Source organism: Herpailurus yagouaroundi, unplaced genomic scaffold, assembly GCF_014898765.1.
Source record: "Herpailurus yagouaroundi ecotype Mexico unplaced genomic scaffold, PumYag 77, whole genome shotgun sequence".
Lineage (NCBI taxonomy): Eukaryota > Metazoa > Chordata > Mammalia > Carnivora > Felidae > Herpailurus > Herpailurus yagouaroundi.
The window spans coordinates 37580623-37608118 of NW_024412388.1; the positions used below are offsets into that span (position 1 = coordinate 37580623).

At 38.2% G+C, this 27496-nt stretch overlaps 1 protein-coding gene across 2 annotated transcripts in view; it reads left to right on the forward strand.

Moving 5' to 3' along the window:
- Window positions 1-24337, forward strand: part of CMPK1 (cytidine/uridine monophosphate kinase 1) — a 37627-nt gene extending 13290 nt beyond the window's left edge. Inside the window, exons 2-7 of one of the 2 annotated variants that reach the window (XR_005788541.1) lie at window positions 13202-13348; window positions 17288-17440; window positions 18941-19017; window positions 19262-19358; window positions 20335-20451; window positions 23736-24337. Coding sequence is in view for 1 of the 2 variants with exons in the window: in XM_040470162.1 (XP_040326096.1) it covers window positions 13202-13348; window positions 17288-17440; window positions 18941-19017; window positions 19262-19358; window positions 20335-20376 (516 nt within the window). In the remaining variant the exon portion in view is untranslated. Of the gene's footprint in view, window positions 1-13201; window positions 13349-17287; window positions 17441-18940; window positions 19018-19261; window positions 19359-20334; window positions 21248-23735 lie in introns of those variants that run through there. The other variant, XM_040470162.1, reaches the window with a different exon arrangement.
- The last annotated feature ends 3159 nt before the right edge of the window (window positions 24338-27496 follow it).

Below are 27496 nucleotides of genomic sequence, written 5' to 3' on the forward strand. Positions count from 1 at the left end.
TGTCATATTTTATTTATCCATTTAGCTATTGTGGGACAAGGGCTGCTTCTGACTTTTGGTCCTTGTGAATAATGCTGCAGTGAACATTGGCATACAAACATCTGTTTGAGTCTCTGTTTTTAGTTTTTTTGGGCATATAGTTAGGAGTGTAATTGCTGGGTCATATGATAATTCTGTTTAACTTGTTGAGGAACTGCCAAACTGTTTTCCCCAGTAGCTGTACCATTTTATATTCCCATTAGCAATGTATAAGGGTTCTAGTTTCTTTATACCCTTACCAACCACTTAATCATTTTTTGTTTGTTTAATTATAACTATCCTATTGGTGTGAAGTGGTATCTCATTGTGGTTTTGATTTGCATTTCCCTAATGACTAACGTGGGCATCTTTCATGGACTTTTTGGTTATTTGTATATTTTTGGAGAAATGTCTATTCAAGTCCTTGACCCATTTTTAGTTAATTTTATTTTTTTTAAGTTTATTTATTGAATTTTTTTTTTTTTTTTTTTTTTAGAAAGAGAGAGCATGAGCAGGGGAGAGGGGCAGAGAGAGGGGGAGAGAGAGAGAGAGAGAGAGAGAGAGAATGAATCCCAAGCAGGCTCCACACCCGGAGCGGAGCCTGACTTGGGGCTCAATCCCACGACCCCGGGATCATGACCTGAGCCGAAATCACCAGTTGGAAACTAAACCGACTGAGCCATCCAGGCACCCGAAAAGTTTATTTTATTATTTTGAGAGAGAGAAAGAGAGTGTGCATTTAAGGTGCAGGTAGGGGCAGAGAGAGAGAGAGAGAATCTTAAGCTGGCTCCATGCTCATCATGGGGCTTGATACCACGGCCCTGGGATCACAACCTGTGCCCAAATCAAGAGTTGGGTGCTCAGCCAGCTGAGCCACCCAGGTGCCCCATATTTTTATTATTGAGTTATAAAGTTGCTTATGCATTTTAGATAGAAGTCCCTTACCCAGATAAATGATTTGCAGATATTTCTCCCATCCTATGGGTTGTCTTTTAATTTTCTTGATAGTATCCTTGGAAACACAGTAGTTCTTAATTTTGATGAGGCCTTACACCCTGCACATTAGAACATACAGTCTGCTTTCTATTGCCTATGATGCAGAGATCAAAAGACTGATAAGTAAGTTAAAAACTAAAAAAGAAGATAACTGGTAAGTGTATGTCTTGTACCTGGGACTGAGAGTTGGGGATGAAGGAGAAGAAGGGATAGTGGTGGATGGAAAAGAAGAGTGGGAATAACAAATTGTTATTACTTCCTTGACTGATTCTAGGCATGATTGTGTCCAAGTTAAGTCAGACTAGTGGGGTGGGTGAGAGAAGTTGCTCATTCTATAGAATGGTTTCCAGCTTTCTTCCTGTTGTATAGTGATGGCAGGAAAGAAAATTTGCCATAAAATTTCCCATAGGCTTACTACTGTTCCCCTTCTATGAAGAAGGTAGTCTCTGATCAAGAACGGAGGGTCTTTTATATTCTGCTCTGTATTATAAAATGGATACAGGTATCTGTGGCCAGCATTAAATTCCAGGCTGGGCTAAGATTTGATGGCTATGCCATAAAAAATGTGTATTCTTAGGGGTGCCTGGGTGGCTCAGTCGGTTAAGTGTCTGACTCTTGATTTCGGCTCATGTCATGATCTCAGGGTTCTTGAGTTTGAGCACTGATAGTGCAGAGCCTGCTTGGGATTCTCTCTCTCTCTCTGTCTGCCCCTCTCCCGCCTGTGCACGTGCACCCTCTCTTTGTCTTAAAATAAATAAACTAAAAAAAGTATATTCTTAGACTGACTTTTATTGATTAATTGATTGATTGTTGGTGCACAATGATGTTACATTAGTTTCAGGTGTCCAGCATAGTGATTCAGCATCTATAGGTTATGCTATGCTCACCACAAGTATAGCCACCATCTGTCACTATTCAGTGCTATTACAATATTATTGACTATGTTCCCTATGCTTTATCTTTTATCCTCATAACTTATTTGTTCCATAACTGGAAGCCTGTGTCTCCTACTTCCCTTCACCCATTTTGCCCATCCTCCTTCCCTCTGGCAGTCATCAGTTTATTTTCTGTATCTGGAGATCAGATTCTTCTTTTGCTTTGTTTATTCATTTGTTTTGCTGACTTTAATTTAATATTGAGCAAAATGTAATAAACTGAACTTTATACCCTCGAGTTTTAAAAACATGCACCACCTTTTCAAGCCTAATAGTGGTTTTGCTTGCACTTTCTTCTATTAACACAGATTGGTATATCAAAATGAAGATGGTTCTTTGTTGTCTAAGCAAGATTAATTATGTATAAGGAATCAATTGAGAGATACTGCTTGGCACAATAACAGTCTGAAAGTGCCCTGGAGACTAGAAGTAGTGTGAGTATGTTGTCTTTGCCATGAAGGTGTCCTTCCCAGAACAACTTGCTTATAGTTTTGAACCCTAGTATCTAGAGTAGGGCTTCATTAAAACGTTTCCTTTTAAACCTTTGCTGATGTGCTTTTTGGATTCTTAACTGAGTGTTGTCTCTAAATTTCCATCTGTTTCTAGGCTATAAAACTGGACTGTTTTCTGTCTCCTATAACTCTTGACTTCATGCCCATGCAGTACGTTTTTGTGTTGCTATATTATACTTTTGTTTCTCCTTTGTTTAAGAAATGGGTCCCTTTCCAGGGAAATTTTTGTTCAAACAGTTGAATTGATTTTTGCTATTCTCTACAATGATTTAGTTTTAAATTTTAAGTAAGTTTTTGATTGCACAAGTCCTGTTTCTCTTTTTTCTTGAAATTAGATTTTTTTTTTAACATAGGGATTTTTATCTTTAATGTGAGGCTACTTTGAATTTCATTTTGCTGTTTTGTTAGGATTTTATATTAATAAACATTTAAGTTATGAATTTTTCTTTGTGATATTTGCCATTTAGAAATGGGTGGTTAGTATATATGCTTTATATAAAAGCATATGTATATATATTAAATTAAAACTTTAAAAAGTTTATACATATATATGTACATTATAAAAGAGTCAAACATTTGAAAGTACGTAAAGTAAAAGTGAAAGTTCTCCTTAACCTCAGATTATGTAATCACATCAATTTTTTTGTGTGTGCCTTTCTTTTCCTTTTTTGATGTATCTATACACAGATACAATGCATGTGCACATACGTGCACACACATTGCCTATTGTTTTTGACTTGCATTTTTTTCCCTAACAGTGTATCTTGGATAGCTTTCCATATCAGAACTTATAGATAGCTCTACTTCATTCATAATATATACAGTGGTATATTTAGTGGTATATTCATATATTGGTAAACATTTTGATTTTCTGTTTACAGATGATGCTTATGTGAACATTCATTTATGTAATGTCTTTGTGTACATGTACAACTATTTCAGTAGCACAACTCCTAGAAATGGACCAGAGGGTATGCAGACTTAAATTTTGATAGATTCTGCTAAATTGCTCTCAAAAAAGGCTGAACTAGTTTACACTTCTGCAAAGTATGGTTCCTCCCCACCCCCACCTCCATTCTTGCAAAAGCCAGATATAACAGCCTTTTTATTTTAACCAATCTGATGGGTGGAAAATAAATCACATTGTTTTAATTTAAATTTTCGTGATTACCAGTGAGGTTGAACATCTGTTCTTTTCTTCTTTTCTGTGAATTGTTTATTCTTATCCTTTGCCCATTCCTGTATTTTTGTCTTTATTTGTTAGTGTGATTTTTTAAAGTTTATTTATTTATTTTGAGAGAGACACATGTGTGCATGTGCGCGAGTTAGGGAGGGGCAGAGAAAGAGAGGGAGAGAGAGAATCCCAAGCAGGCTCCACGCTGTCAGGACACCCTGACTTGGGGCTCAATCTCACAATCCATGAGATCATGACCTGAGCCGAAATCAAGATTCAGATGCTTAACTGACTGAGCTACCCAGGTGCCTGAGTATGATCTCTTTATGTACAGTGTATATTACCCTGTCACCTTTGTATGGTGAAAACATTTTCTTCCATGCTCTAGCCTGTTATTTGATTATATTTATGATATCTTTCTTTGTTCATTAAGTGTTTATTATTTATGTTGTCAAACATAAACCTTAACTGACTTGGTTCTTGTTTTAGAATGCCTTTTCTATCTCAGGATTATTTTCCTCCAGTAGTGTCATAGAGTTTTTTTGCTTGTGTTGTTTTAATTTTGCATATGGTATGATGTGGGTATCTAATTTAATTGTGTGTACCTAGTTGCACAAGTATCACTTATTAAATAGTTCTTTTCTGTGTTGAGTTTTACTCTATGCCAATATGGGGCTCAAACTCACAGCCCCAAGATCAAGAGTTGCATACTGTACCAACTGAGCCAGCCAGGCGCCCCCGCTCCTTGAATTTTAGATGCTAAGTCTGTCATTTATTGAATACCCATTTACACTTACTTGGCTCTGTTCCTGGACTGTTCACTTTCATTGTTCTGTTTGCCTATTTTTATACTAGTATACTGTTTTAATTACTGTAGTTTTATAATATTTTATGCCACGTGGTGGGACAAGTCCCACTTGTAGTTGTTAAAATTATTTTCAGTTTTGGCCATTCTCTTCTCACATTTACTCTGATAAACTTGAGAATCCGTTCATTAGGTTTCATTAAAAAATCAATTCCAGTTGAATTTTGATTGAGGTTGCAATAAATTCATAGATTAATTTGTGGAATTTTAAAATACTTACAGTATTGCATCTTTTTGTTCAGGAACACAGAAGCAAAGAATGCCTTGTTTGTTTATTTATTTATTAAAAAGATTTATTTTTTTAAGTCAGTTTTTTGCCCAACATGAGGCTCAAACTCACAACCCCAAGATCAAGGGTCACATGCTCTTTGCTTCTGGCTGAGCCAGCGAGGCAGCGCCCCATACCATCTTTTGATAATAATAGTTTCAAGGGTTTCTAATTTCTTTATATAATTTTTACACATTAGTTGTAGGCTTAATCCTAAATTTATGTTTCTATTGCTGTTTTGAATAGGATCTTTTTTAAAATGTGTATTTTCTAATTAGTCATTGCTAGTGGGTTTGAAATTGATCTGTTTGTTTATAAGAAGATAGTAAGCAAGATAAATTCTTGTTGGTTCTCATAAATTTTTAAATGTACTCAAATATATCACTGTTGCCATTTGTTGGAGACTGTGTATTTGAGGCTATTTGCATAGTGGATTGGACTGTCATTTATCATACTATACTAGTTCTATACTTAGTTGTTATTATTATTGCTTTTGTTCCTTTCCTGTGTACATTTTGTATGCTGTTGAGCCAGTTTGGTAGTATTTTTCATTTGTTGGTATGTAATTTGTTAGGGTAGCCACTGATTATTGTGGACTTTGGAATAACTGGAATGGGATCTGGGAGTTTGCGCTCTCATAGTAGGTTTGAATCTAGCAATGTTTTTAGGAGTATGTTCTTTAGGAGACACCTCTAGTTATAATAGCTAATGATACTATGCTGCAGCTGATAGTGTAGTGTAGGTATTATTTCTGGTAATATAAATAATAATTCTGTTTTACAGATGAAGAAACTGAGCTCTAAGGTTACATAAATTTTCCAGTGTCACACAGGGTTGTGAGTGTTTAATTTTAAGACTTGATCCCTTAACTTTCAGTTCGGTGTTCTGAGTACGTGACTTCATGCAAGGTTCTTTTCTTGTGGTTGTTGCTGGATTCTGTATTTCTGTAGCTGCATTTTGCCATTAGTATGGTAATTTTGCAGATGCTCAAATGCTATGTTTGCATATATTATTGAATTCAGAGTTTGTTATCCTTTGCACATTTTACTCAAGTTGATTCGTAAATCCAGATAAATTCTAGCCCTTAAGGAGAACCTGAGCTATTAAAATGTGGTTATTTAAAAACTTTTTTAAATGTTATTTATTTATTTATTTTTAATTTTTTAATGTTTATTTACTTTTGAGAGAGTGAGAGACAGAGTGCAAGGTGGAAAGGAGCAGAGAGAGAGGGAGGCACAGAATCTGGAGCTGGCTCTAGGCTCTGAGGTGTCAACACAGAACCCCATGCAGGGTTCGAACTCTCAAATTGCAAGATCATGACCTGAGCTGAAGTCAGATGCTTAACCGACTGAGCCACTCAGGTGCCCCATAATGTTTTTTATTTATTTTTGAGAGAGAGAGACACAGAGTGTCAGCCGGGGAGGGGCAGAGAGAGAGAGAGAGGGAGACACAGAATCTGAAGCAGGCTCCAGGCTCTGAGCTGTCAGCACAGAGCCCAACGTGGGGCTCAAACTCATGAGCCATGAGATCATGACCTGAGCTGAAGTTGGACGCTTAACCATCTGAGCACTCAGGCGCCCCAAAATGTTGTGGTTATTTTGAGTCTTTTTACAAATTGCATTCTCAAGTATCTCTTAGGGTGGCTTTATTACTTTTGGTATTCCCCAGGTAAATGATATTCTGATTTTAATGTTATTTATTTTTTAAAAATAAGAAATACAATTAGGCCTGCTTAATATTTTAAAAACTCTCTTTCCTAAGGTGAAATAGAGAGGCAAGGGCTTCATGTAAGTGGTTTCATTTATGTCCTCCAAGTGTTCTCACAGGAAATGAATTAACTGAACTCTAGGCTCTTAGGCCACCTGCAACAATATTTGGGTTTTAGTGATATGAGTGTGTAGCTTGTAGGCTCTACAGTGACTATAAGAATTGATCATTCAGTTAATAAGATCAGAGAGTATTTTCTTTTCTTTTTTTTTTTTTTAAATTTTTCTTCTTAAGGTTTATTTTTGAGACAATGTGGGAGACAGAGTGCAAGCAGCGGAGGGGCAGACAGAGGGAGACACAGAATCCGAAGTGGGCTCCAGGCTCTAAGCTGTCAGCCCAGAGCCTGATGTGGGGCTCGAACTCACGAACTGTGAGATCATGACCTGGGCCGAAGTCGGACGCTCAACCGACTGAGCCACCCAGGCGCCCCCAGAGAGTGTTTTCTAAGATTAACAAGACATCTGTACCTATCCATTAATGTTGGAAGTTTTCAAATTACTGCCCCTGAGCTCCTGGAATCCCATGAGGTTTCTGGGCCTGGTCTTCATCTTTGACCATTTTCCATGCCCTTCTAATGTAGGGAAGACAGATTGATTCAGAATGAATGAGATGAATTAAAAGAAAAATACTGGAAATGACCAACTGGAATGAAATTGGAGTGTGAAAATTCCAATTCACAGTTGCTATAGGGACCATTTGGTATATAAATCAGGTACCCAAATCCTCAGTTATCTGAGGATTTTTGGAAACATGCAGGCTTACAGAAATGGGGAAACAGTATTGGGTGGCTTCTAACTCACCTTTGCTCTGAGTTTTGTTTATTGTTCTGTCTTCTTGCACTGCCTCTGAAGAATCAACTTCTTCCCCCAGAAGACAGTGCTGGTAAAGACTGAATTCCTTAGGAAAAGCTATGCAAGATGAAGAATTGTCTTATTAGTTAATCATACAGCTCAAGTCACTTTAATGTACAAGTCACTATTGCATCCTATTTACTTCCCCTGAAATCAGCACATTGCCTGGCACTTCATAGGCACTCAATAAATATTTATGGATTTAAATTAAGTTCCAAGTATTGCCTGAATTAAGGTTGTCTTCTAGGAAGAGCAAAACATTGAGGAAAATGAATAGTGTTGTAATTGTGTGCAGTTGAATGGATTATATCCCTCTTTTCAGGGTATAAGCTTTTAAAATACCACTCTTTAATTAGAAAAAGAAGTATGCTTCATGTTAATTTAAAATCTGTCTGCTAAAGCTTTTTGTTTAAGAAAAGATTTAGCTCAGTTTATAATTTCTGTAGTTTATAGTTAATATGTAGATTTGCAATTAAATAGGCATGGTGAAGTGCAATTCATGCATTTGGAAATACAGCAAGGGCAGACTAAAAATGAGATTGGAAATCTACTAGCAATTTAAATCAACTATTACGCTCAGCGTTTCTTGCACTGAACAGTTGTTTTTTTTCCTTTCTTTTAATGCTAACCTTTCTTTAATGGTGATTATAGGAAAGACCCTTTCTCTAACCCTCTATAGGTAAAACTGGAAGGAACCTTAAACGTTTGACCAGTTTTAAGCATCTGGGCACTGTGCAGCAGTTTTTACATTCCAAGTAAAGTAAGTTCCCCAAGACTGGCAGATTCTGTTCTTGGAAGGTCCTTATCAGACATCTCATTTAGAGTAATTGGAAAAAGTTCTATTGGAAATGCCTTTGAAATAAATGAGAGCCTTACATAAAGTGTTGCTGGGAGGCTGTAGGCTCTAAAGCTATTGTTTGCAGCAGGCACCAGACTAGTGAGTCTGGATGGCTTGGGATAGTCCTTGCAGCATTTCTGGGTGTGCTGCTGAAGGTACATTATTGACAGTACAGAACCAAAATTAGGTTTTAAGGGTCACTAATCTTATAAGGAATGCAAAGTAAACGTAGTCTTAAATGCTTTAAAGATGCATCCAATATTTAAAGGATACCCAGTAATTTTAACTCACACAGTTGCATTAAAAATATATTTGTAGCAGGGCACCTGGGTGGCTCAGTCCGTTGAGCGTCCGACTTCGACTCAGGTCATGATCTCACAGTGCTGACCGCTTGCTTGGAGCCTGGAGCCTGCTTCAGATTCTGTGTCTCCTTCTCTCTGCCCCTCCCCTGCTCACGCTTTGTCTCACTCTGTTTCTCAAAAATAAATATTAAAAAAAATTAAAAATATTTAAAAAAATTAAAAAGATATATATGTATATGTATATATACGCATATGTATATGTATATATATACATATATGTATATATCTGTATATGTATATTTGTAGCTAATGTATCTGCTATGTTCCCTCTCTTGTGAGGCTCAGTCACAGTCTGTGGTACTTTCTAATTGCCACACTAACAGGAGGAGGTGTCTGGCATCTGGATCTCTTCTTGCTTCCAAGGACTTGCCATTTATGCATCATTTTTACCTTGAACTCTTTTTTTTGTTGTGGTTTTGTTTTTTATTGTTTTTATCATTGTCTTTGTTCACATAACACCACATTACCTAAATTTAGAAAGAAGGAAAGATGATTGCTAAGAAGGGAGAGAAGTCCATCAAGTTGATTGGAGATTTGATACCATAAATTGTCAACCTTCACCTAGTTATAATTACACAGAGTGCCATTCTGTCCTTATTGAGAACATGGTGCTTTTTTCCCTCTCCTTCCAAGTCTTAGTATATGGTTTATAAAAATTTATTGAGTTTTCAGTTTCTTAAAGGAGAAAATGAAAGTAAAAAATTTAGACTGTTACTCTAAATGAATTGAGTTTATATATTTGTCACTAGAAAACTATTTTTAGTTGAATAGTAGCTTGTAATTGTATTTATTGTAGTTTATAGTATTTATAACCTGCTGTGGTTTTGAATGTTGTTCTTAAGACTGCAGTTAGTGACCCACTAGGTTTTAATTGCTAGGAAATTCAGAGAATGTGAAAGAGTTTTGGTTAAGCCTGAGAAAAAGCCATTCTTGCTTTCCTCAGAATTGGCATCAGTGACTACTTAATGACAACAGAATGCTTTAAAAACATGCTCTTTAAAGTCTAGCTGTTATTAAAATACCATAATAGCTAGTGTGTAAGTGATAGTTGCTTTTTGTTGTAGAAACTCTGTGGTAAGAGGAAAGCTTCAGCAAAATCCTTAAGAAAAATATAGTATAAAAAAGTGGTAAATAGAGGATTTTTAAAGATGGAATGTGAATGAACAGTAGGAAGACACATGTATAGATTTGACATCGTTCTAATTTAAATTCCTTGTTTCCTTAGACTTTGCAGATAAGGTTATTTTCTCTCTTTTTGACCAACTGTGTGATTTTTTTTTTTTTAAATATCATTTGTATACTTCAGTTTACAACTAGTTTCTCTTTTAAAAAAGTGATATGCCAAAACCTACTTTAATGCAATATAGAGCTTACAAATTTGAGTGCTCCAGTGTCAGGAAATAAACACTGTATATACTAATTTCTAAATTGCTAGCTGGGCTTCTAAATGTATGTTGTTCATGCAGCAGAGGCAATCTCTACAGAGCGATCTGTGTGGTTTGTGTTTCACTAAGCATTTGCCATTGTTTAGTACTGTTTGTCTCTGCATTTATTCAATATTACCATATGCTATAATCTCTAGACCAGATGAGAACATCCAGCAAGCATAGACTTCCAAGCAGAAAACAAAGTAAACTGTAGGAAATGGGACTGCTATAAAATTTTATGGACACTAGTTGCAAACTGCTTTTTGAAAATTGTAATAGTGAGTGGGAAAGTGGGTCACGCCTCATTTTTTTTATAAGGCCTTTTCTACAACACCCATTTTCAGAAGTTTGCTTATGCTTGGTGATCAAAATAGGCATTTAAAAATGGTGTGTGGAAGTAATTTTAAAATAACAGTTTAAATAATTAAACATTTTGTATTTCCATTTTCTGTAAACGATGGGAGGGGTTTTTTTTCTTTAAACCCTATTATAACAACTAAATACACTTTTGATTATTCTAATGGTAGGGACTGTGTGACTAAGAGACATGAGTGACACTGCGGTTTTGTTTATTCTCCTCCAACTTTATGCCCAATTTTAGTCAGCAAATAAACTATTTTAGAGTTTGTTTTCCTTTGCTGACTACCTTACTGCTAGCTTAGAACTAGTTCGGCAAGAATAAGTTTAGCCAACGATGTTTGGAAATAGAAAAGGGGTAAAGAATGTAAGGCTTCTGTAATCCAAAAAAAGAAGACTCACCATAACCTGGGTAATTGAGAGAGTTTTTATGAGTGCAATTGAAACATTGTACTTTATTTATTTTTTATTTTTTTAGCGTTTATTTATTATTGAGAGATAGAGACAGAGCATGAGCATGGGAGGGGCAGAGAGAGGAGGAGACACAGAATCTGAAGGAGGCTCCAGGCTCTGAGGTGTTAGCACCGAGCCCGACACGGGGCTCGAACTCACAAACCCAGCGAGATCATGACCTGAGCTGAAGTCAGACCTTAACCGACTGAGCCACCTAGGCGCCCCGAAACATTGTACTTTAAAAGTAGGAGGTGGGATTGTAGGCTTCCTCAAATCTTAATGTTGGAATTAAAGATAAATTTAAGATCTTAAACGTTTATTGCACACTTAAGTATGCATGAGATAAAGTCTCATTTAGGGAGTCTTAAGAATTTGGGGAGAGATGATTTTTGTAACCAAAAATTGAATATAGTTCTGAATGCCCTGATATTTGAGAGTAAAAATGTTGTAAAAATAGATTTTAGGGGTACCTGGGTGGCCCAGTAAGCGTCTGACTCTTGATTTCTGCTCAGGTTATGATCTCATGGGTTTGTGGGATGGAGCTCCGTGTTGGGCTCTGCGCTGACTGTGGAGCCTGCTTGGGATTCTCTCTCTCCTCCTCTCCCTGCCCCTCCTTCCACTCACAGGGTCTCTCTCTCTCTCAAAATAAATAAATAAAAACTAAAAAAAAAAAAAAGATTCTTTAGTTCTTTTGACTTAATAAAAGGGAATGTATATGTTCATGTAGAGGAAGAAGCTTTTCATTATTCAGAATGGTCTCTTAGATCAGCATTGTTTTCTCATTCCAGTCATGGGGAAACGGCAGACCAATACTGTACCTTTTTTGTTGTTGTTTTTTGGTTTTTTTGTTTATTTATTTTGAGAGATAGAGCAGAGGAGGGGCAGAGAGAGAATCCCAGGCAGTCTCCGTGCTGTTAGGGCAGAGCCTGAAGCCTGATGCGGGGCTTGAACTCATGAACTGCGAGGTCATGACCTGACCTGAGCCGAAACCAAGAGTCGGACACTTAACCGACTGAACCGCCCAGGCGCCCACAATACTGTAGCATTTTATATGACTTAATTCAACTACTACCTTGTACCCTGCACCTAGTGCATCATTTGTAAGTCCTACATAATAATGATCGTCATAGTCATAATTATACTACTGACTTTTCGTTGGCTATTCATAGCTATTACCTCAGTTAAGCCTCTTGATTGGTCTTTCTATAAAAACCATCAATGGGGCGCCTGGGTGGCGCAGTCGGTTAAGCGTCCGATTTCAGCCAGGTCACGATCTCGCGGTCCGTGAGTTCGAGCCCCGCGTCAGGCTCTGGGCTGATGGCTCAGAGCCTGGAGCCTGTTTCCGATTCTGTGTCTCCCTCTCTCTCTGCCCCTCCCCCGTTCATGCTCTGTCTCTCTCTGTCCCAAAAAAAAATAAACGTTGAAAAAAAAAAATTAAAAAAAAAAAAAAACCATCAAAATGAGTACATATGCATGTGTGGGTGTTTGTGTACACACATATAAAATGGTGTATATATAATAGAAAAAATGCTTCTAGCTTATTTAAGATAAGTATCTTCATAATAGCAATGAAGTAATTGGTGACTTTTATCCCCTGCTATGTGCAGGCTTTTTGGTAGGCAATGTATATACATTATCTTATTTAGCCATAACTTATAAAATAGCTATGTGTATTCCCAATTTACAGATGAGACCTCTAGTTGCAACTAGAGGAGGAAGAGGCAGTGGACTTTGAAGAAAGGTAAGGAAGGTACTGGTCTAGGTAGAGAGACAGTGATACAGTGATAGGTAGAGAAGGCTCTATTTGATTAATGTGACCACTCTCGAAGCTAATTTTGTGTAGGAGGTAGGACTTCTGCTATTTACTGAGAAAGGGAACAGACCAGAAGAATGGGGTTAGTGTAAATGCTGATGAGTTCAGTTTAGGTGTGTTGAGTTTAAGGAACGGAAGTAGAGATTTTGTAGAAGGTGGATACAGCCAACACTGGTAGGATTTTTTATTTTTATTTTTTTTGCCTTGAATTGTATAGGTTTTTGTTATGCATTTTTGAACATTATTAATGACATTTAAACTGTGTTTTGTGAGGGATTATAATGAAATGTTAATGCCTTGAATAGTTACACAAATTCCTGGATGATTTTGTGGTGTGTGAACATTGTAGCCACCATGCCCTACCAGGTTAAGAGTATTTTTTAAGCAAATTTGATTGTATGAAATCTCTTTAAATTTTTAACAATTATTTGTTTAATGTACAAGCAAAGCTTATTTATTGTAGAAAAATTAGAACATAGAAATTAACATGAAGGAAAAAAATTGATAGTCCTATCATTGGGTTGAATATATTCTAATTTTTTTCCCTTTGTGTTGTTCCTTTCAGAAATATGGCTACACACACCTTTCTGCAGGAGAACTCCTTCGTGATGAAAGGAAGAACCCAGATTCACAGTATGGTGAACTCATTGAAAAGTACATTAAAGATGGAAAGATTGTGCCAGTTGAGATAACCATCAGTTTGTTAAAGAGGGTAAGGAGTGAATGCCAACCAGTTCAAACCAGCAAGGAAATGAGAAAGTAAATCTACCTTTCCTTTGAGTAATGAAAAAAAAATGAGAGTACTAAGTTTCTTGCTTGTGGTAGGTGGTCATGGTGTTTGAGAATGGCAGAACTAGAAATTCTACTTTTCACCTGGGAAGAAATTGGACAGTAGCAAGCATTCTCTGCCTAGAACTAGGATCGGCTACAGCTGAACTTAACATCCATATGTGTGTACTTGATCCTTCCCCAACGTGCAGAAATTGTCTCACTTCCATTTCTGTCTTCTTCCTTTTTTCCTTCCCCTCCTCTTCTTCCTTCCCCACGTCCTTTCCCTTTTCTGTTTTCTTGTAAGCCTTCTTTCTTCCTTCCTTCATTCTCCCCCTTCCTTTTTTTCCTGCTTCCCATGACCCTCTCATTGTTGCCCGGCTCTCAATTTCGATGTTTCCTTTTCTGGTCAATGTGTCACCATCTTCGGTGTGAAATGCCAAGATTAATAGCTATGAAATTATAATATGTCCCATCTTAAAAACAGAGATCTTGGATTTACATGGTAACTCTCCACTATAGATTTCTAAGACTATTTATTAACAGGTTTTTTCATATATAAGAAATAGTGAAGGAGAAATGCAAGAGTGAGAACAGTAAGAAATAGTTGAAGCCCAATGGAAAAGAGATATCTGAGCACCAGGACAGAACCACAGAACCTTGAGGATGAGGAGTAGTGGCTCATTTACACACATTCTTACCTTTTGTTTCAGAGATGGGAGTAACCTGCTTCCACTCCAGAGTGTATCCTCCCCTATTCTCTGGATTTAATGCCTTTTTCTCCACTTTATCACTAAGCACTGTGAAAAAGTGGTCTGCATTTTTCACTTTTTTACTTCCTCCTCTTCAACCCTTTGGAGTCAGGTACTGTTTCCATCTTCATTGAAACGATTCTTGCTGTTGTTACCAATGTTCTTCCTTATCAAATCTAGGGGATATTTGTCTTCGTTTTTCTCATAGCAGTTAACTCTATTCATATCTTCTCAAACCTTCTTTGTTCTCTGTGATACCATTTTTTTTATTCTTTCCTACTTCAGTGGCTGTTGTTTCTTATGTTTCCTTTGATAGCTCATCTTCTGCAAGTTTCTAAACCATGATGCTTCGCAGGGTTTTATCCTTGGTTCTCCTCTCCTTTTATATATTTCGTGATGGATGGTTTTAGCCATGCCCAAGGCTTTCACTGTGCTAATAAATGCTAAAACCTACAGCGCTGGCACACATCTTTTTTTTCTGAACTCCAGACCTATATTTCTGACTACTAGACATCCATCTGAGTATTTGACAAGTATCTCAGCGTTATCAGCATAACCTCGAGAATGTGATCACCTTTTATTTCTTGTCCTGGTCAATGGTTCTGCCATCTGTGCAGCTGCCCAAGCCAGAAACCTGGGGCCATCCTGTATTTTCCACCTCTTCTTCACTTTCCCAAATCCATTCAGTGAGCAGCTCTTCCAGTGACTTTCCTTTTTTTAAGTTTATTTATTTATTTTGAGAGAGCAAGAGAGAGTGCAAGTGGTGAAGGAGCTGAGATAGGGAGATACAGAATCCCAAACAGGCTCCATGCTGCACCGTCAGCGCAGGGCCTGATGCGGGGCTTGAACTCATGAACCGTAATCATGACTTGAGCCGAAACCAAGAGTCAGATGCTTAACTGACTGAGCCATCCAGGCACCCCGATTATCTTCCTCTTAACCCTCTTTGACTTAGTCTGTTTTCTCTATTACTACTGTCACCTTAGTTCAGATCCTCTTTTTCTTACCTGGACCATTATTGGAGCCTCCTCATGAGTCTTTTGCCTTTAATCCATGCTTGTCCCCTTCGAGTTCGTCCTTCATGGTACAGTCAAGGTGATTTTTTTCCAGAAGGTGATGTAAGCATATTCTTCTGCTTAAAATTCCTTAGTGGTCCTCTGTTGCTTCCAGGATAAAAACCAGTTCCTTAGTGTGACATAATAAGTTCTTCATTAATCTTGCCCCTACCTACTTTCTAGTCCTATCTCCCACTACTCTCTACATGTGTCCTAATATTCAACTGTCTCAGCTTACTTCAGATTCATCAAAGCTGTTATGCTTTCTCATTTCTGAGCCTTTATCTATCCAGTTTACACTCTTTGGAGTACCTTGATCCCTGTCTGCTTGCCACTTCATTATTTAGGACTCCATGGCCACCTCCCTGGTAAAGCTCTCTCTAGCAGTTTCCCAGGTGGTTTGTGCTTAATTTCTTTGTTTTATCATAGCATCCTTTCATACCTCATCATAGGACTTAGCACATTTACTTACACATATTTGTTACCTGCTGAACTATGAGCCCCCAGGAGCCATGACTTTGCTCTTCATGTTCCCTGGTTATAGGCCTTGAGTAAATGTATGTGATGGTGGAATATTGATGCACCTCTTCAGGTATCTTCCGCTACCATAATTGGGGTAGAAATGCTATAGCAGGGGCCCAAAAACATTCTGTAATAGTTTTGTATTATTGGAGAATATTGGAAAAGCTAGATGATGGGACAAAGCCAACCCTCAGACAAAGAAAGGAATTAGGGGGCCTGACAGCCCTCGCTCTTTTTGAAGAACTAGGAAACAGTTTGAGCACTGAGGGGACTAGATGTTGGTGTCTGGAATAGAGGCTGCTCTGGAGTTGGTCAAAGTCATGTGTCAGTGTGTACCCAATGGGGGCTGGCAGTGGTGAGGATTTAGAGACTAGAGATCTACATCTCCTGTCACATATTGTCACATTGTGCCCAAATTCACACTGGCACAGGATGGCGAAACGTGCTGCTCTTGCTATCTTTCTTGAGTCTGTTCTTTCCTCTGCTACCTGTGTTTTGGGTAGCTTAATTAGCTTTAGTTGAAAAAACTATTAACTTTATACTAATAATTAATGCTGGCAGTCTCTTTATATTTGTCCAAGGATTTTTTGCAATTGGACTTGAATTATTGCAGAGAGTCTTAATACCTGAAGAAGTAGCGTTCTTCTTAGCACAGCAAAAATGACTTGGGAGAGGGGAGAGGAAGGAATAGGGTCTCTGATGGCTAAGCAAAGATACTGGTTAATGCCTATTTTCTTTTTGCTGTTTATAACTTTGTGAATCTATATGTGAAAGTAATATATGCTTACTGTAGAAAATTCAGAAACTGCACAAAAAAGAAACTGTGTGTATGTCTATTAATATGTATAAATGGGGAAGGGGTATATACCATAACTCCACCAACTTGAGGTGACTGTGTTACTACACTGGATCATCTTTTTTTTTTCTTTTTTTTTTTTTTTAATTTTAATTTATAACCTAAAAAAATTAAAATTTTTTTTAACACTTCATTTATTTTTGAGAGAGAGAGAGACAGAGTGAGTGGGGGAAGGTCAGAGAGAGAGGGAGGCACAGAATGCAAAGCACACTCCAGGCTCTGAGCTGTCAGCACAGAGCCCGACGCGGGGCTCGAACCCACAAGCTGTGAGATCATGACCTGAGCTGAAGTCGGATGCTTAACTGACGGAGCCACCCAGGCGCCACCCCCCCCTTCCAAAATTTTTTTAATGTTTATTTATTTTTGAGAGAAAGAATGCAAGTGGGGAAGGGGCAGAGAGTGAGGGAGACACAGAATCCGAGCTGTCAGCACAGAGCCCAATGCAGGGCTCAAACTCATGAACTGCCAGATTATGACTGGAGCCAAAGTCGGACGCTTCACCGACTGAGCCACCCAGGGGCCCTGCCTGATCATCTCCTTTAAGTCTTGTTGTTGTTTTTTTTCCTCATGCACCCTCCACTCTACTCATGATTTGAAGAATAATAATAACAAAGCAAACACTCATATATCCCCCCCCTTCCTTAAGAAGTTGTATTTTGTTAATGTTATATTGAACCTAAATCTTCCTTTTCTTTTAGGAAATGGATCAGACAATGGCTGCCAATGCTCAGAAGAATAAATTCTTGATTGATGGGTTTCCAAGAAATCAAGACAACCTTCAAGGTTGGAATAAGACCATGGATGGGAAGGCAGAAGTGTCTTTTGTTCTGTTTTTTGACTGTAATAATGAGGTAATGAAGACCTTCATCTGCCCACATGGGGTTTAACCAACTGATGGTCAACTATTAGAGAAACACAAAGTGATTTTTTACTTATATTTTATGTCAGCAGCAGTATTGCTTTGAACTGGTAAATTGGTTGGATGGAACAGCACTGTATTGCTGTTGGACTATTAGAAACTATTTGGCATCAGCAACCTTGTGGACCTAAAATTTGCTTTATTTTCAAAATAGCAGTACTGTGTTTGTTTTAAGAATTGACTTGTACAATAATGTTAGGTAATGAAACTGCAGTGTTACCTCGTAGGGATGCACTCTTATCAGAGAGTATCTTGCCTTAGGACGTTAGGGCAACATTTTTCGGAAGTTGGGAAAACTTACTATTTTTATTTATTTATTTATTTTTTTAATTTTTTTTTTCCCAACGTTATTTATTTATTTTTGGGACAGAGAGAGACAGAGCATGAACGGGGGAGGGGCAGAGAGAGAGGGAGACACAGAATCGGAAACAGGCTCCAGGCTCCGAGCCATCAGCCCAGAGCCTGATGTGGGGCTCGAACTCACGGACCGTGAGATTGTGACCTGGCTGAAGTCGGACGCCCAACCGACTGCGCCACCCAGGCGCCCCAAAACTTACTATTTTTAAAGAAACATACAAGATAGCTTGATTTGTCTTCTAAGAGTGAAATGATCTTGCAAAAAGCAGGAAAGCGTTCTTTTTCTTTCTGGCACTTCTAATAATATACCCAGACATACCTTTGAATAACCAAATTTCTCAGAGTCATTTAATTAAAAGGCCTGACTATTTGACAGCTGCAGTAGAACTTCATTAAATTAATGCCAACAGCCTGGAAGAATAAGAATCTAAAGAACTGCCTTGAAGGAAGTTGGCTATTCTTGGGCTGAATTGCAAATGTGCCTCTGGTGGAGAGGCTTGTTGCAGCCTTTGAGTTGTTTTAAAATGTAACTCTCTTTTTCCAACCCCCAAAAATATGTTTTCACTTATGCTTCAAAGTTGACTTTAGAATGTTACCACAGCTTTATAACTAAGGAATGTTTATTCACGATTAACAAGGGATACTTTATTCAAATGCAAATATGTTGACTCTTAAATATTTGGATATTTATGGAATTATCAAAAAGTAAGCAAAATGGAACAAAGTTTGAGGCATGTAATTCATACCTAATAAGTTAATAATATATCCTGGATGGAAGCATACACATACAGATCTTCTTTTTATTGCGGTTTAAAAAAAAGTACACAGGAAAAACTGAGTCATGAATGAATTCTTATTATGCTCTGTGCTTATTTAACCTAGTTTATATAAATTGAACCACATGTTTAAATTTAAAAGGACTTTGCATGTTGATTAATGAATTAGACAAATTAGTTTTAATGTAGGGTTTTTTTGTGATCTCTTCAAACTTTGTTCTCATTCAGGTTAAAAGAATGGCAAATGTGAAATTCACATCTTTTTTTTTTTTTTTTGTACTATTTATTTCTCTTTCTAGATCTGTATTGAACGGTGTCTTGAGAGGGGAAAGAGTAGTGGTAGAAGTGATGACAACAGAGAGAGCTTGGAAAAGAGGTACTTTGCAGACTTTACACATCACCACCTTGGGCTCATTTTGGAACTTGAGTCACAGATTAAATACCTGCCTCATTTTGGTCCAGAAAAAGAAACTGGCATGCTTAAATATGTAAAGTGTGTGGTCTAAGGAGATGGTAAGGGAGTCGGTTGGGTCGGGTCTGGGTTGTGCTCTGAGCTGTTCCATAACGTGGGGGAGAGCGGGTGGATACTTAGAACCTTGCAATATGTGCTGCTTTTGCAGAATTCAGACCTATCTTCAGTCAACAAAGCCAATTATTGACTTATATGAAGAAATGGGGAAAGTCAAGAAAATAGATGCCTCTAAGTCTGTTGATGAAGTGAGTATCCCTAGCTTGCCTTAAAAGAAAAGTCCAGTAAAAATGTGATTTGGGGGACAAGGGGTAGGTAGGCAGGAGAAAAAGAAGATGACAGATTAGTTTGTTTGCTTTTCAAGACCTGGGAGACTTAGTGAAAAATGAGATTTTTTTTTTCTCCTTTTTTGAATAGAGTCTAAAATAGATTTTACAACTTCAGACTTGTTCTTCATAAGAAGTGGGTGGTTTATTAATTCCAAACCTCTTTTCTCAAGCACTGGAAAATTGGCATTTTGAGAACTGTGATTTGGACCACATTCATCTTTTAAAATCTCTAAGTGAATGGCGAGTCTTCTAGAGCAAGGGCCCCAGGCAGCTTCCATCTCTTCGTCACAGAGCACAGAGCCCCAGGGGCGCAGGGCTTCCGCGCCCAGCCCTTCCCTCCCACTCTGTAAAAATCCTGATCTCTAAACTGCTGTGCAAGCCCTCAGTGCCCAGCAGCTCTTTTCTAGTGTCTCTCTATCTTTATTTTTTTATTTTTTAAATGTTTATTTATTTATTTATGTATTTTTTTAATTTTTTTTTCAACGTTTTTATTTATTTTTGGGACAGAGAGACAGAGCATGAACGGGGGAGGGGCAGAGAGAGAGGGAGACACAGAATCGGAAACAGGCTCCAGGCTCTGAGCCATCAGCCCAGAGCCTGACGCGGGGCTCGAACTCACGGACCGCGAGATCGTGACCTGGCTGAAGTTGGACGCTTAACCGACTGCGCCACCCAGGCGCCCCAATGTTTTTTTATTTTTGAGAGAGAGAGAGACAGACAAAGCACGAGCTGGGGAGAGGTCCAAAGGAAAATAGATGAAACCAAGGAATTAATGTATTTTTTTAAATGATACATCTTGAAAATTAATAAAAAAATGGACTTCTAAACAGGAACTTAGCCATATAGTATTTTAATAATACTTCCTTTTTAAATTACTGCTCTTTGTCCTTTACAGGTTTTTGATGAAGTTGTGAAGATTTTTGACAAAGAAGGCTAACTCTAAACCTGAAAGCATCCTTGAAATCATGCTTGAATATTGCTTTGATAGCTGCTATTACAACCCCTTTTTAAGGCAATTTTAATCTTTCATAATTACATCTCAATGAATGGCTGGAAAGTATGTAGTAAGACAAATTAAATTTTTTATCTTCAATTTTTCTGGTTACAGGAGTAGACAGTGAATTCGGGTCTAACTTCATCTTAGCTATGGTGCTCACAAAACAAAGAAGGATATCAGCTAGTTCTTTGTTTTTCCTCAAAAAGCATATCCCTTTTATAGTTTGTGCCTTCTGTGAGCAAAACTCTGTAGTCTGTGTGTATATCCCTTTAGTAATTACAACATATTAAGATTAGGGATTCCCCACTTCTTTGTTTTCTTGTAGGTTTTACATTTCCAACCTGTTAAGCGAATTTGTGGACCAAATTCCAAAGGAACTTTTTGTGTAGTCAGTTCTTGCAAAATGTGTTTGGTAAACAAACTCATAAAATGAATTCCTAGAAGTGTTTTAGTATTTATCAAATAACTGACCATTTCCTACAGAAAGATAAGAAAACTTAAGGCTTTGTTTTATTACAACTTATACAAAGTTGTATGACAAGGCATCTTCTTTGCTTCCAGGGATTGGGATGGGGTCGCTGGGGGTTCAGAGCCTGGGAGAATTGTCAGCTTTATTCTGACATAAATCTGAGGGTAAGGGGCAGGATCACATCAAATGACATGTGTTCCTGTGCTCCATTATATAGTGTTATTATTATTAATGATTAAACGGATCTTAACAAAATTCCTAGCAGGGGAACCTTGAAATGCATGTACTGGGTTTATGGTAAAATGATTTGGTTAGCATTTTAATAACATTTCATTCAGAGTTTTTTGTTTTTTGTTTTTATTTGTTTTCTAGATTAAATGTAGGGTTGGTATGAAGTAAAAAAAATCTAATGGTTAAATTTCCCATTTGTGTTTATTTTCTTGAATAATTTTTTTTTCAGTTATTTAAGGACATTTAAAAATCATTGCACTTTGGTCAGAAAAATAATAAATATATCTTATAAATGTTTGATTTCCTTCCTGGCTACTTTTATTTAGTAAATTCTTTTTTGGCATCATGTTGAAGCATTGAAAGGTACAGAATTTTAAAAAGGCGATTTTAAAAAGGCTATTGAGTCCAAAGGAATTTTCCCTTAAATCCATTCTTCCTTTAAAAAATCTCTGAGAAATTTGTGTTCCCCTTTCTTATCTTTTTCTGCCATTACTAATGAAGAGTTATTTCCAAGGTTCTTAATGTGAGATTTATTAAAATGTTTCTCATTTTTAGCCCTTATACTGTTTGGTATACAGGGTTAAAAAGGGTAAGGAATTTTGTTTTTGTTTAATTAGATTTTATATTTAAAGTCATTGGGAATAGGAGCGCCTGGCTGACTCAGTGGTGTAAAGTATGTGATTTTTGATCTCATGGTTTGAGTTCAAGCCCCACATTGGGCGTAGAGTTTACTTAAAAAAAGAAAAAGAAGAATTAGAAGTATAAAGTCATTGGGAATAGTGAGGACAACTTGTGGATGTTCTTACAGTATAATAGGTTCATTTATTTCTGTGTGTTATGAAATTCACTTATTAATGATATATTTTTCAACATACTTGCCATTAGGAAACAAAATATAAGGGATGGATCATATTAGCCACCAAAATTTGTGTTGAGATTATCTTGGTTTCCTGGAAGAGACTATAACAAATTCTTGTCTGGTGATTTAGTTCAGCAGATACGAGGGATTTTGCTGGTGGTTTAATCAAAAAGCTGCAGTATGAAGCAAGAGTAAAGACTATAAGGTTTTGAGAGCATTCCTGCTCAAATAAGTGAAGAAATTCATCAGATGGGGGAATCTAAATGTTTATACTGATTTTGGGAAGCAAACGTGAGGTTTTTAAGAAGACTGCTGAGACGAGGCACTTTGCTTCCTTTCATCACAGCCTTTTGTGGCATTTGAGAACACAAATCAAGAAACATCGTAATTACGAAATTATGAGCCTTTGCTAGTTTGCTTTTGAGTAGAAAAACATGTTGGCAATATTGTGTTTAGGATTTGACTGAGATACATCGGACTTCATTAGTTTAGTCATTCCGTTTGTTAAAGTCACCAAGGAGGTTTTCACTGTTTTGAAAGACCTTAGTGGAAGCTTTGCTTTTTTTTTGCTTTTCTTTCTTTCTTTTTTTTTTAAATTAACTGACATTTCCTGATGTTGGATGTATATGAAATTACTTGGTAAATAATTCTAATAAATTTTGTGCTATGGCGTTTGCTGTTTCAGATTTCCATTCTCTCAAGCATATTGAAGACTGAGAAATATCCTGTATTTAACATGTGGGTTTACAGCAAAAGCAGAGTTCAGGATCCAGGAGAATTTTCTGCTCTGTATTATGTTTGCACATCTTGAATTAAATAGAAAGCATGACTTTATCCCATTCCTTCAAGAAGTAATCTGGATCGAGGCACAAGTATAGCCTATTTCATTACCTACCTACAGCAGCAATTGCTTGTCTCTTTGAGGGGGAAATTGGCATCAGGCTATGTCTCAAGATGCCTTGGGGGGCTTGTGTCTTTGTCATGTAATTAAGTAGTTGCCTGACACTCTGGAGATAATAGTGACTGAAAGTATTGGCCAGAGTAGGTCAGCTTTTTTTTTCCCCTGGAGGTTTGGTCCTTCTTCAAACTCATAATAATTGCACAAGCTGTAGGTGCTACAAACACATACTCTGCCTTCCAAGAGTTTTCTATCTGAAACTAACACCCTGATGTGGGTAGACCTTCACATGTCTTTTGATGGGTAATGATCATTATTATATAGCTTATTTCACTTCTCCCTAGCCTGCCCGCATGTTTCAACTAAATTAAGTACTCCTGGGGCGCCTGGGTGGCGCAGTCGGTTAAGCGTCCAACTTCAGCCAGGTCACGATCTCGCGGTCCGTGAGTTCGAGCCCCGCGTCAGGCTCTGGGCTGATGGCTCAGAGCCTGGAGCCTGTTTCCAATTCTGTGTCTCCCTCTCTCTCTGCCCCTCCCCCGTTCATGCTCTGTCTCTCTCTGTCCCAAAAATAAATAAAGGTTGAAAAAAAAATTAAAAAAATAAATAAATAAAAATAAATTAAGTACTCCTTAATCCTAAGCATTTTTCTTTTAATGAAGAAAGTAAGCTCATTTGTTGTGTACCAAGGAAAAAGGTAAAAATGGTCCTAATCACCTATCCCTTTATTTCCTCACCCCTGACCCCAGCTTAAGTATTCTGTTGGATCCAGGTTTGCTTTCCGTTGAATGGGTGTGGTTATTGTGACTGTGGTGTTAATTCTGGGCCTCATTTGTGCTCTGCAGGTCACCAGCTTTCCTGTCCTTGGGACAGCTAAAGGACGAAGTTGAATTTCTGGCTATCACGCTGTATACCCTTTGTCAGCCCTGCCACCTCCAGGCCATCACCAGGGCTCAGATTTTTGTGAGATCCCTGCTGTCCCTGCTCATCAGAGCAGAACCTGGTTTTCTGGAGTCCATCTTCTTCAAAAAGGCTCTTTCATGATTTTGTCCTCCTAAGACCTAGCCATAAGAGAAGAGGGCTTAATTATTTTGGCCTATTCAGGGAGAGATGACGGTAATAAATCAACATTTCTCTAAGTGAGGTTCTTTCAGCCACAGAAAGTTGTTTTTTATTTATGATACATTTTGAAGTAACGCACAAAGTGTTACCTTCTTAACACTGGCCTTCAATGCCCTAACCAACCAAAGGAAAAGCATCTGTAGAGGTAGGTTACCTCATCCCAGCCCTGATGTAGATAATCCAGACAAACTTTGAAAATTGTCTTCTACACTGTAGAATCGAGCAGTTGAGCAGTTAAGCAGCATTTTGCATAAATAGCAGATGCATTCTCATTTGGTTGAGTAACCACATCTAAAAAGAGAAAATAAAATTCAAAAAACATGTATGTGAGCTTTGGGAATATTTGTATTCTACCCTTTAGAAGGCTTCCTAGAAGTATATTCTTGGTAACTGCTTCTCTGAAATTAAGGGGGAAAACTGATACAGTGGACTCGAGATGGACTTCCAAGAAACCCCCTGAATTGGTTGAGATTCCTTGCCAGTTTGTAAATGCTTGCGGCCCTCTGAGGACTCGGGGTAGAACTGGCCCTCTCACGACCACCTGGCTCCAAAGGCTTCCAGAACCAGAGGGAGAAGACATTGAATCAGCTCAGCAGTTAGTACTTAAAAGCACAAAGCTGTTGTGAATGGCTCACCCCAGGTTGGTTGGTCCTTAGTTTTATAGAGAAGCATTCTCACAAGTGGTTCCAAACCAGCTGCCAGAATTTGGCCAGAGTATGATTGTGACAAGGCTGCATCAAAATAGCCTTGTCAAAATGGAAACCTTTTTTTCCTTTTAATTACCAGGTAGAGCACAATAGGCACTACCATTATCCTGTCCTGGATTGGGGTGGTGGTTTAGACCACCATAGACACGTCATTTACATTATTTGAGGGAGAAATGCTAAAGTTTAATGGTCAACTTTCATGTTGGGTCAAAATAATCACATCAAAATGACCAGTTTAAAACAGCTACATCAAAATCCCCCTGATGTCAAGGACTGTGTCAGAATGTCCTTGTCACATCCAGTATCAAACATGATTGAGCAGAGACCATTCCTCTGCCTAGGGCCTTTCCTGCTTAGGTCTGGCTAAGTGCTCTTTAGAGAAGGTAGGTGCACTACTGGACTTGAGGCTGCTGCTGTCGTGCTAATGGAAGAGTCAGAAATGGAGGGGATGGATGGGATGGGATGAGGGCAGGGAGAGTAAAACCATTTGTGTAGAGAAGCAGGAGTTGGTTCATTCCAGTTCTTTGGCCATGATGGTCCTTGTAGGAGACTTACTCTACCCATAATCACTCCTACCAAACACCATTTCTTAATCTGTCCAGTCTTCATGATCATAGACCACATTCCCACTACTCTCCAGGATTATTTTGTTGATGAAAATGGGCTTCAAGAATGAGACTCCCTTGATACTATCTATCTTCATTTATCCTTAACTTATGGTTTCAGTAGTTTTATGGATATTTGTGAGTTTAGCTTGTGTATATGACTTTAAGTATTTATAGTCAGCTAAATTGTTGTTTCATATGACAATACTCAGACCGGCCAGTTGCTGAAATAATAACTAGATTGATACAGGAGGCATTATTACAGTCTGCAATCACATTCATGGATCTGCCATCTTAACTGAGCTAACTGGTTGTGTTAGCAAGCTACCTGGCAGAGATACTAGCTTTTAGGATTGAGATCAGAGAATTTGTTACAGGAAATCTACATCTTCCTTAATTGGGCAGTGTGTCTGTCATCAGACCAGGAGATGATGAGCACTAAAATGGTGACATTACAAAGAGTTTGGTGGCAGGACGCCTGGGTGGCTCTGTCAGTAACTGTCCAACTTTGGCTCAGGTCGTGATCTCATGGTTCATGGGTTCAAGCCCTGCATCAGACTCTGCGCTGACAGCACATAGCCTGGAGCCTACTTTGGGTTCTGTGTCTCCCTCTCTCTTTGTCCCTCCGCTGTTCACACACTGTCTGTCTCTCAAAAATAAGTAAATATTTTAAAAAACGTTGGCTGACCATTCATTCAAAATATGTTTGAGACACATTTATTAAGGATACCACAAGCAGTAATACGTAGTCCCTGCCTTCAACAGGCTCACAAGTTAAGCTCAAATCTAGCAGTTTCTTAACTGTATTGTGTTTTTGTATAGTGCTTTAATGCAAGCACACTTTTACCTCTGTTCTCATCTTGTTTTCCCAACCATTCAGGTTGGGATGACGGTTTTCCTGTTTTGTGAATGATTAAACTGAAGCTGAAGGAGCCCAAGTCAATTGCCCAACAATACTTACAGCTAGATAGTTGTGAGTCTGGAATTGGACCCCAGACCTTTGGGTCTTACCAGATGTGCCTCCTGCCTCCAGTAGCCTATGTTGCCTACTTGTAATAAAGCCTGATTTTGAAGTGTAACCACTAATATGCCATCATGCTTCCTCATCACTACCCTGTTACTGTTGTTTATTTTAATGTTTATTTATTTTTGAGAGAGCGGGAGCAGGGGAGGGGCAGAGAGAGAAGGAGACACAGAATCCAAAGCAGGCTCCAGGCTCTGAGCTGTTAGCACAGACCCTGATGCAGGGCTTGAACTCATGAACTGTGAGATGATCTTAGCTGAAGTCAGATGCTTAACCAACTGAGCCACCCAGGCACCCCACCCTCGTTTATTTTATATATATTTTTTAAGTTTGTTTATTTTGAGAGCAGGGGAGGGGTAGAAAGGGGGAGAGAGAAAGAATCCCAAGCAGTCTCTGCACTGTCAGCCCAAAGCCAGATGTGGGGCTCAAAGTCACAAACCATGAGATCTTGACCTGAGCTGAAATCAAGAGTCAGATGCTTATCTGACTGAGCCACCCAGGCGCCCCTCATTTGTTTTCACTATTGCACGTATCTGCAATTTGTGAAGTTACTTTGTTTACTTATTGGCGACTCCCCTGCTAGATTGTGTCAGGAGAGCAAAAATACGTTTTCATCTCTGTTTCCTAGTGTCTGCACATAGTAGGCACCCAGTAAATACTTCTTGAAAAAGCAAAATGAAAAAGTTATTTTTGACTCGCTATAGCTGCCAGTTGCATCACTGAACTTTGGATCCTAACTGGGTCCACCTGCAGTTTCCTTAGGATTCTGTTTTCATCTCTCCCAGAGCCTGGAATCGGATAACCGTGGAGTACAGGGGATAGGAGGGGAGATGAATCTTTCACCTCATCAGCCTCCCTCTACTTGTAGCTCACAGCTCAGAGAAGACCATGTGATTGGCTGTCTTGGAAGGAAAACCAGGAGAGACTAGGGCCAGAAAATAATAGTTTTGGTGAAAATCTCACCCACCCACTCATAATTCAATCTAGTTGAAAGATTTTTGACTTATTATACCTCCATTGTCATGTTACTGTGTTATGACTTAGAAAATTTTTTGCTTTATGAAGACTTGATAGTTTCCAGTTCCTGTTCCTGATCTGAAACTCTTTAGTATAAATTTCTACTCGAAGCCTTGTAAGACTACCGTGTC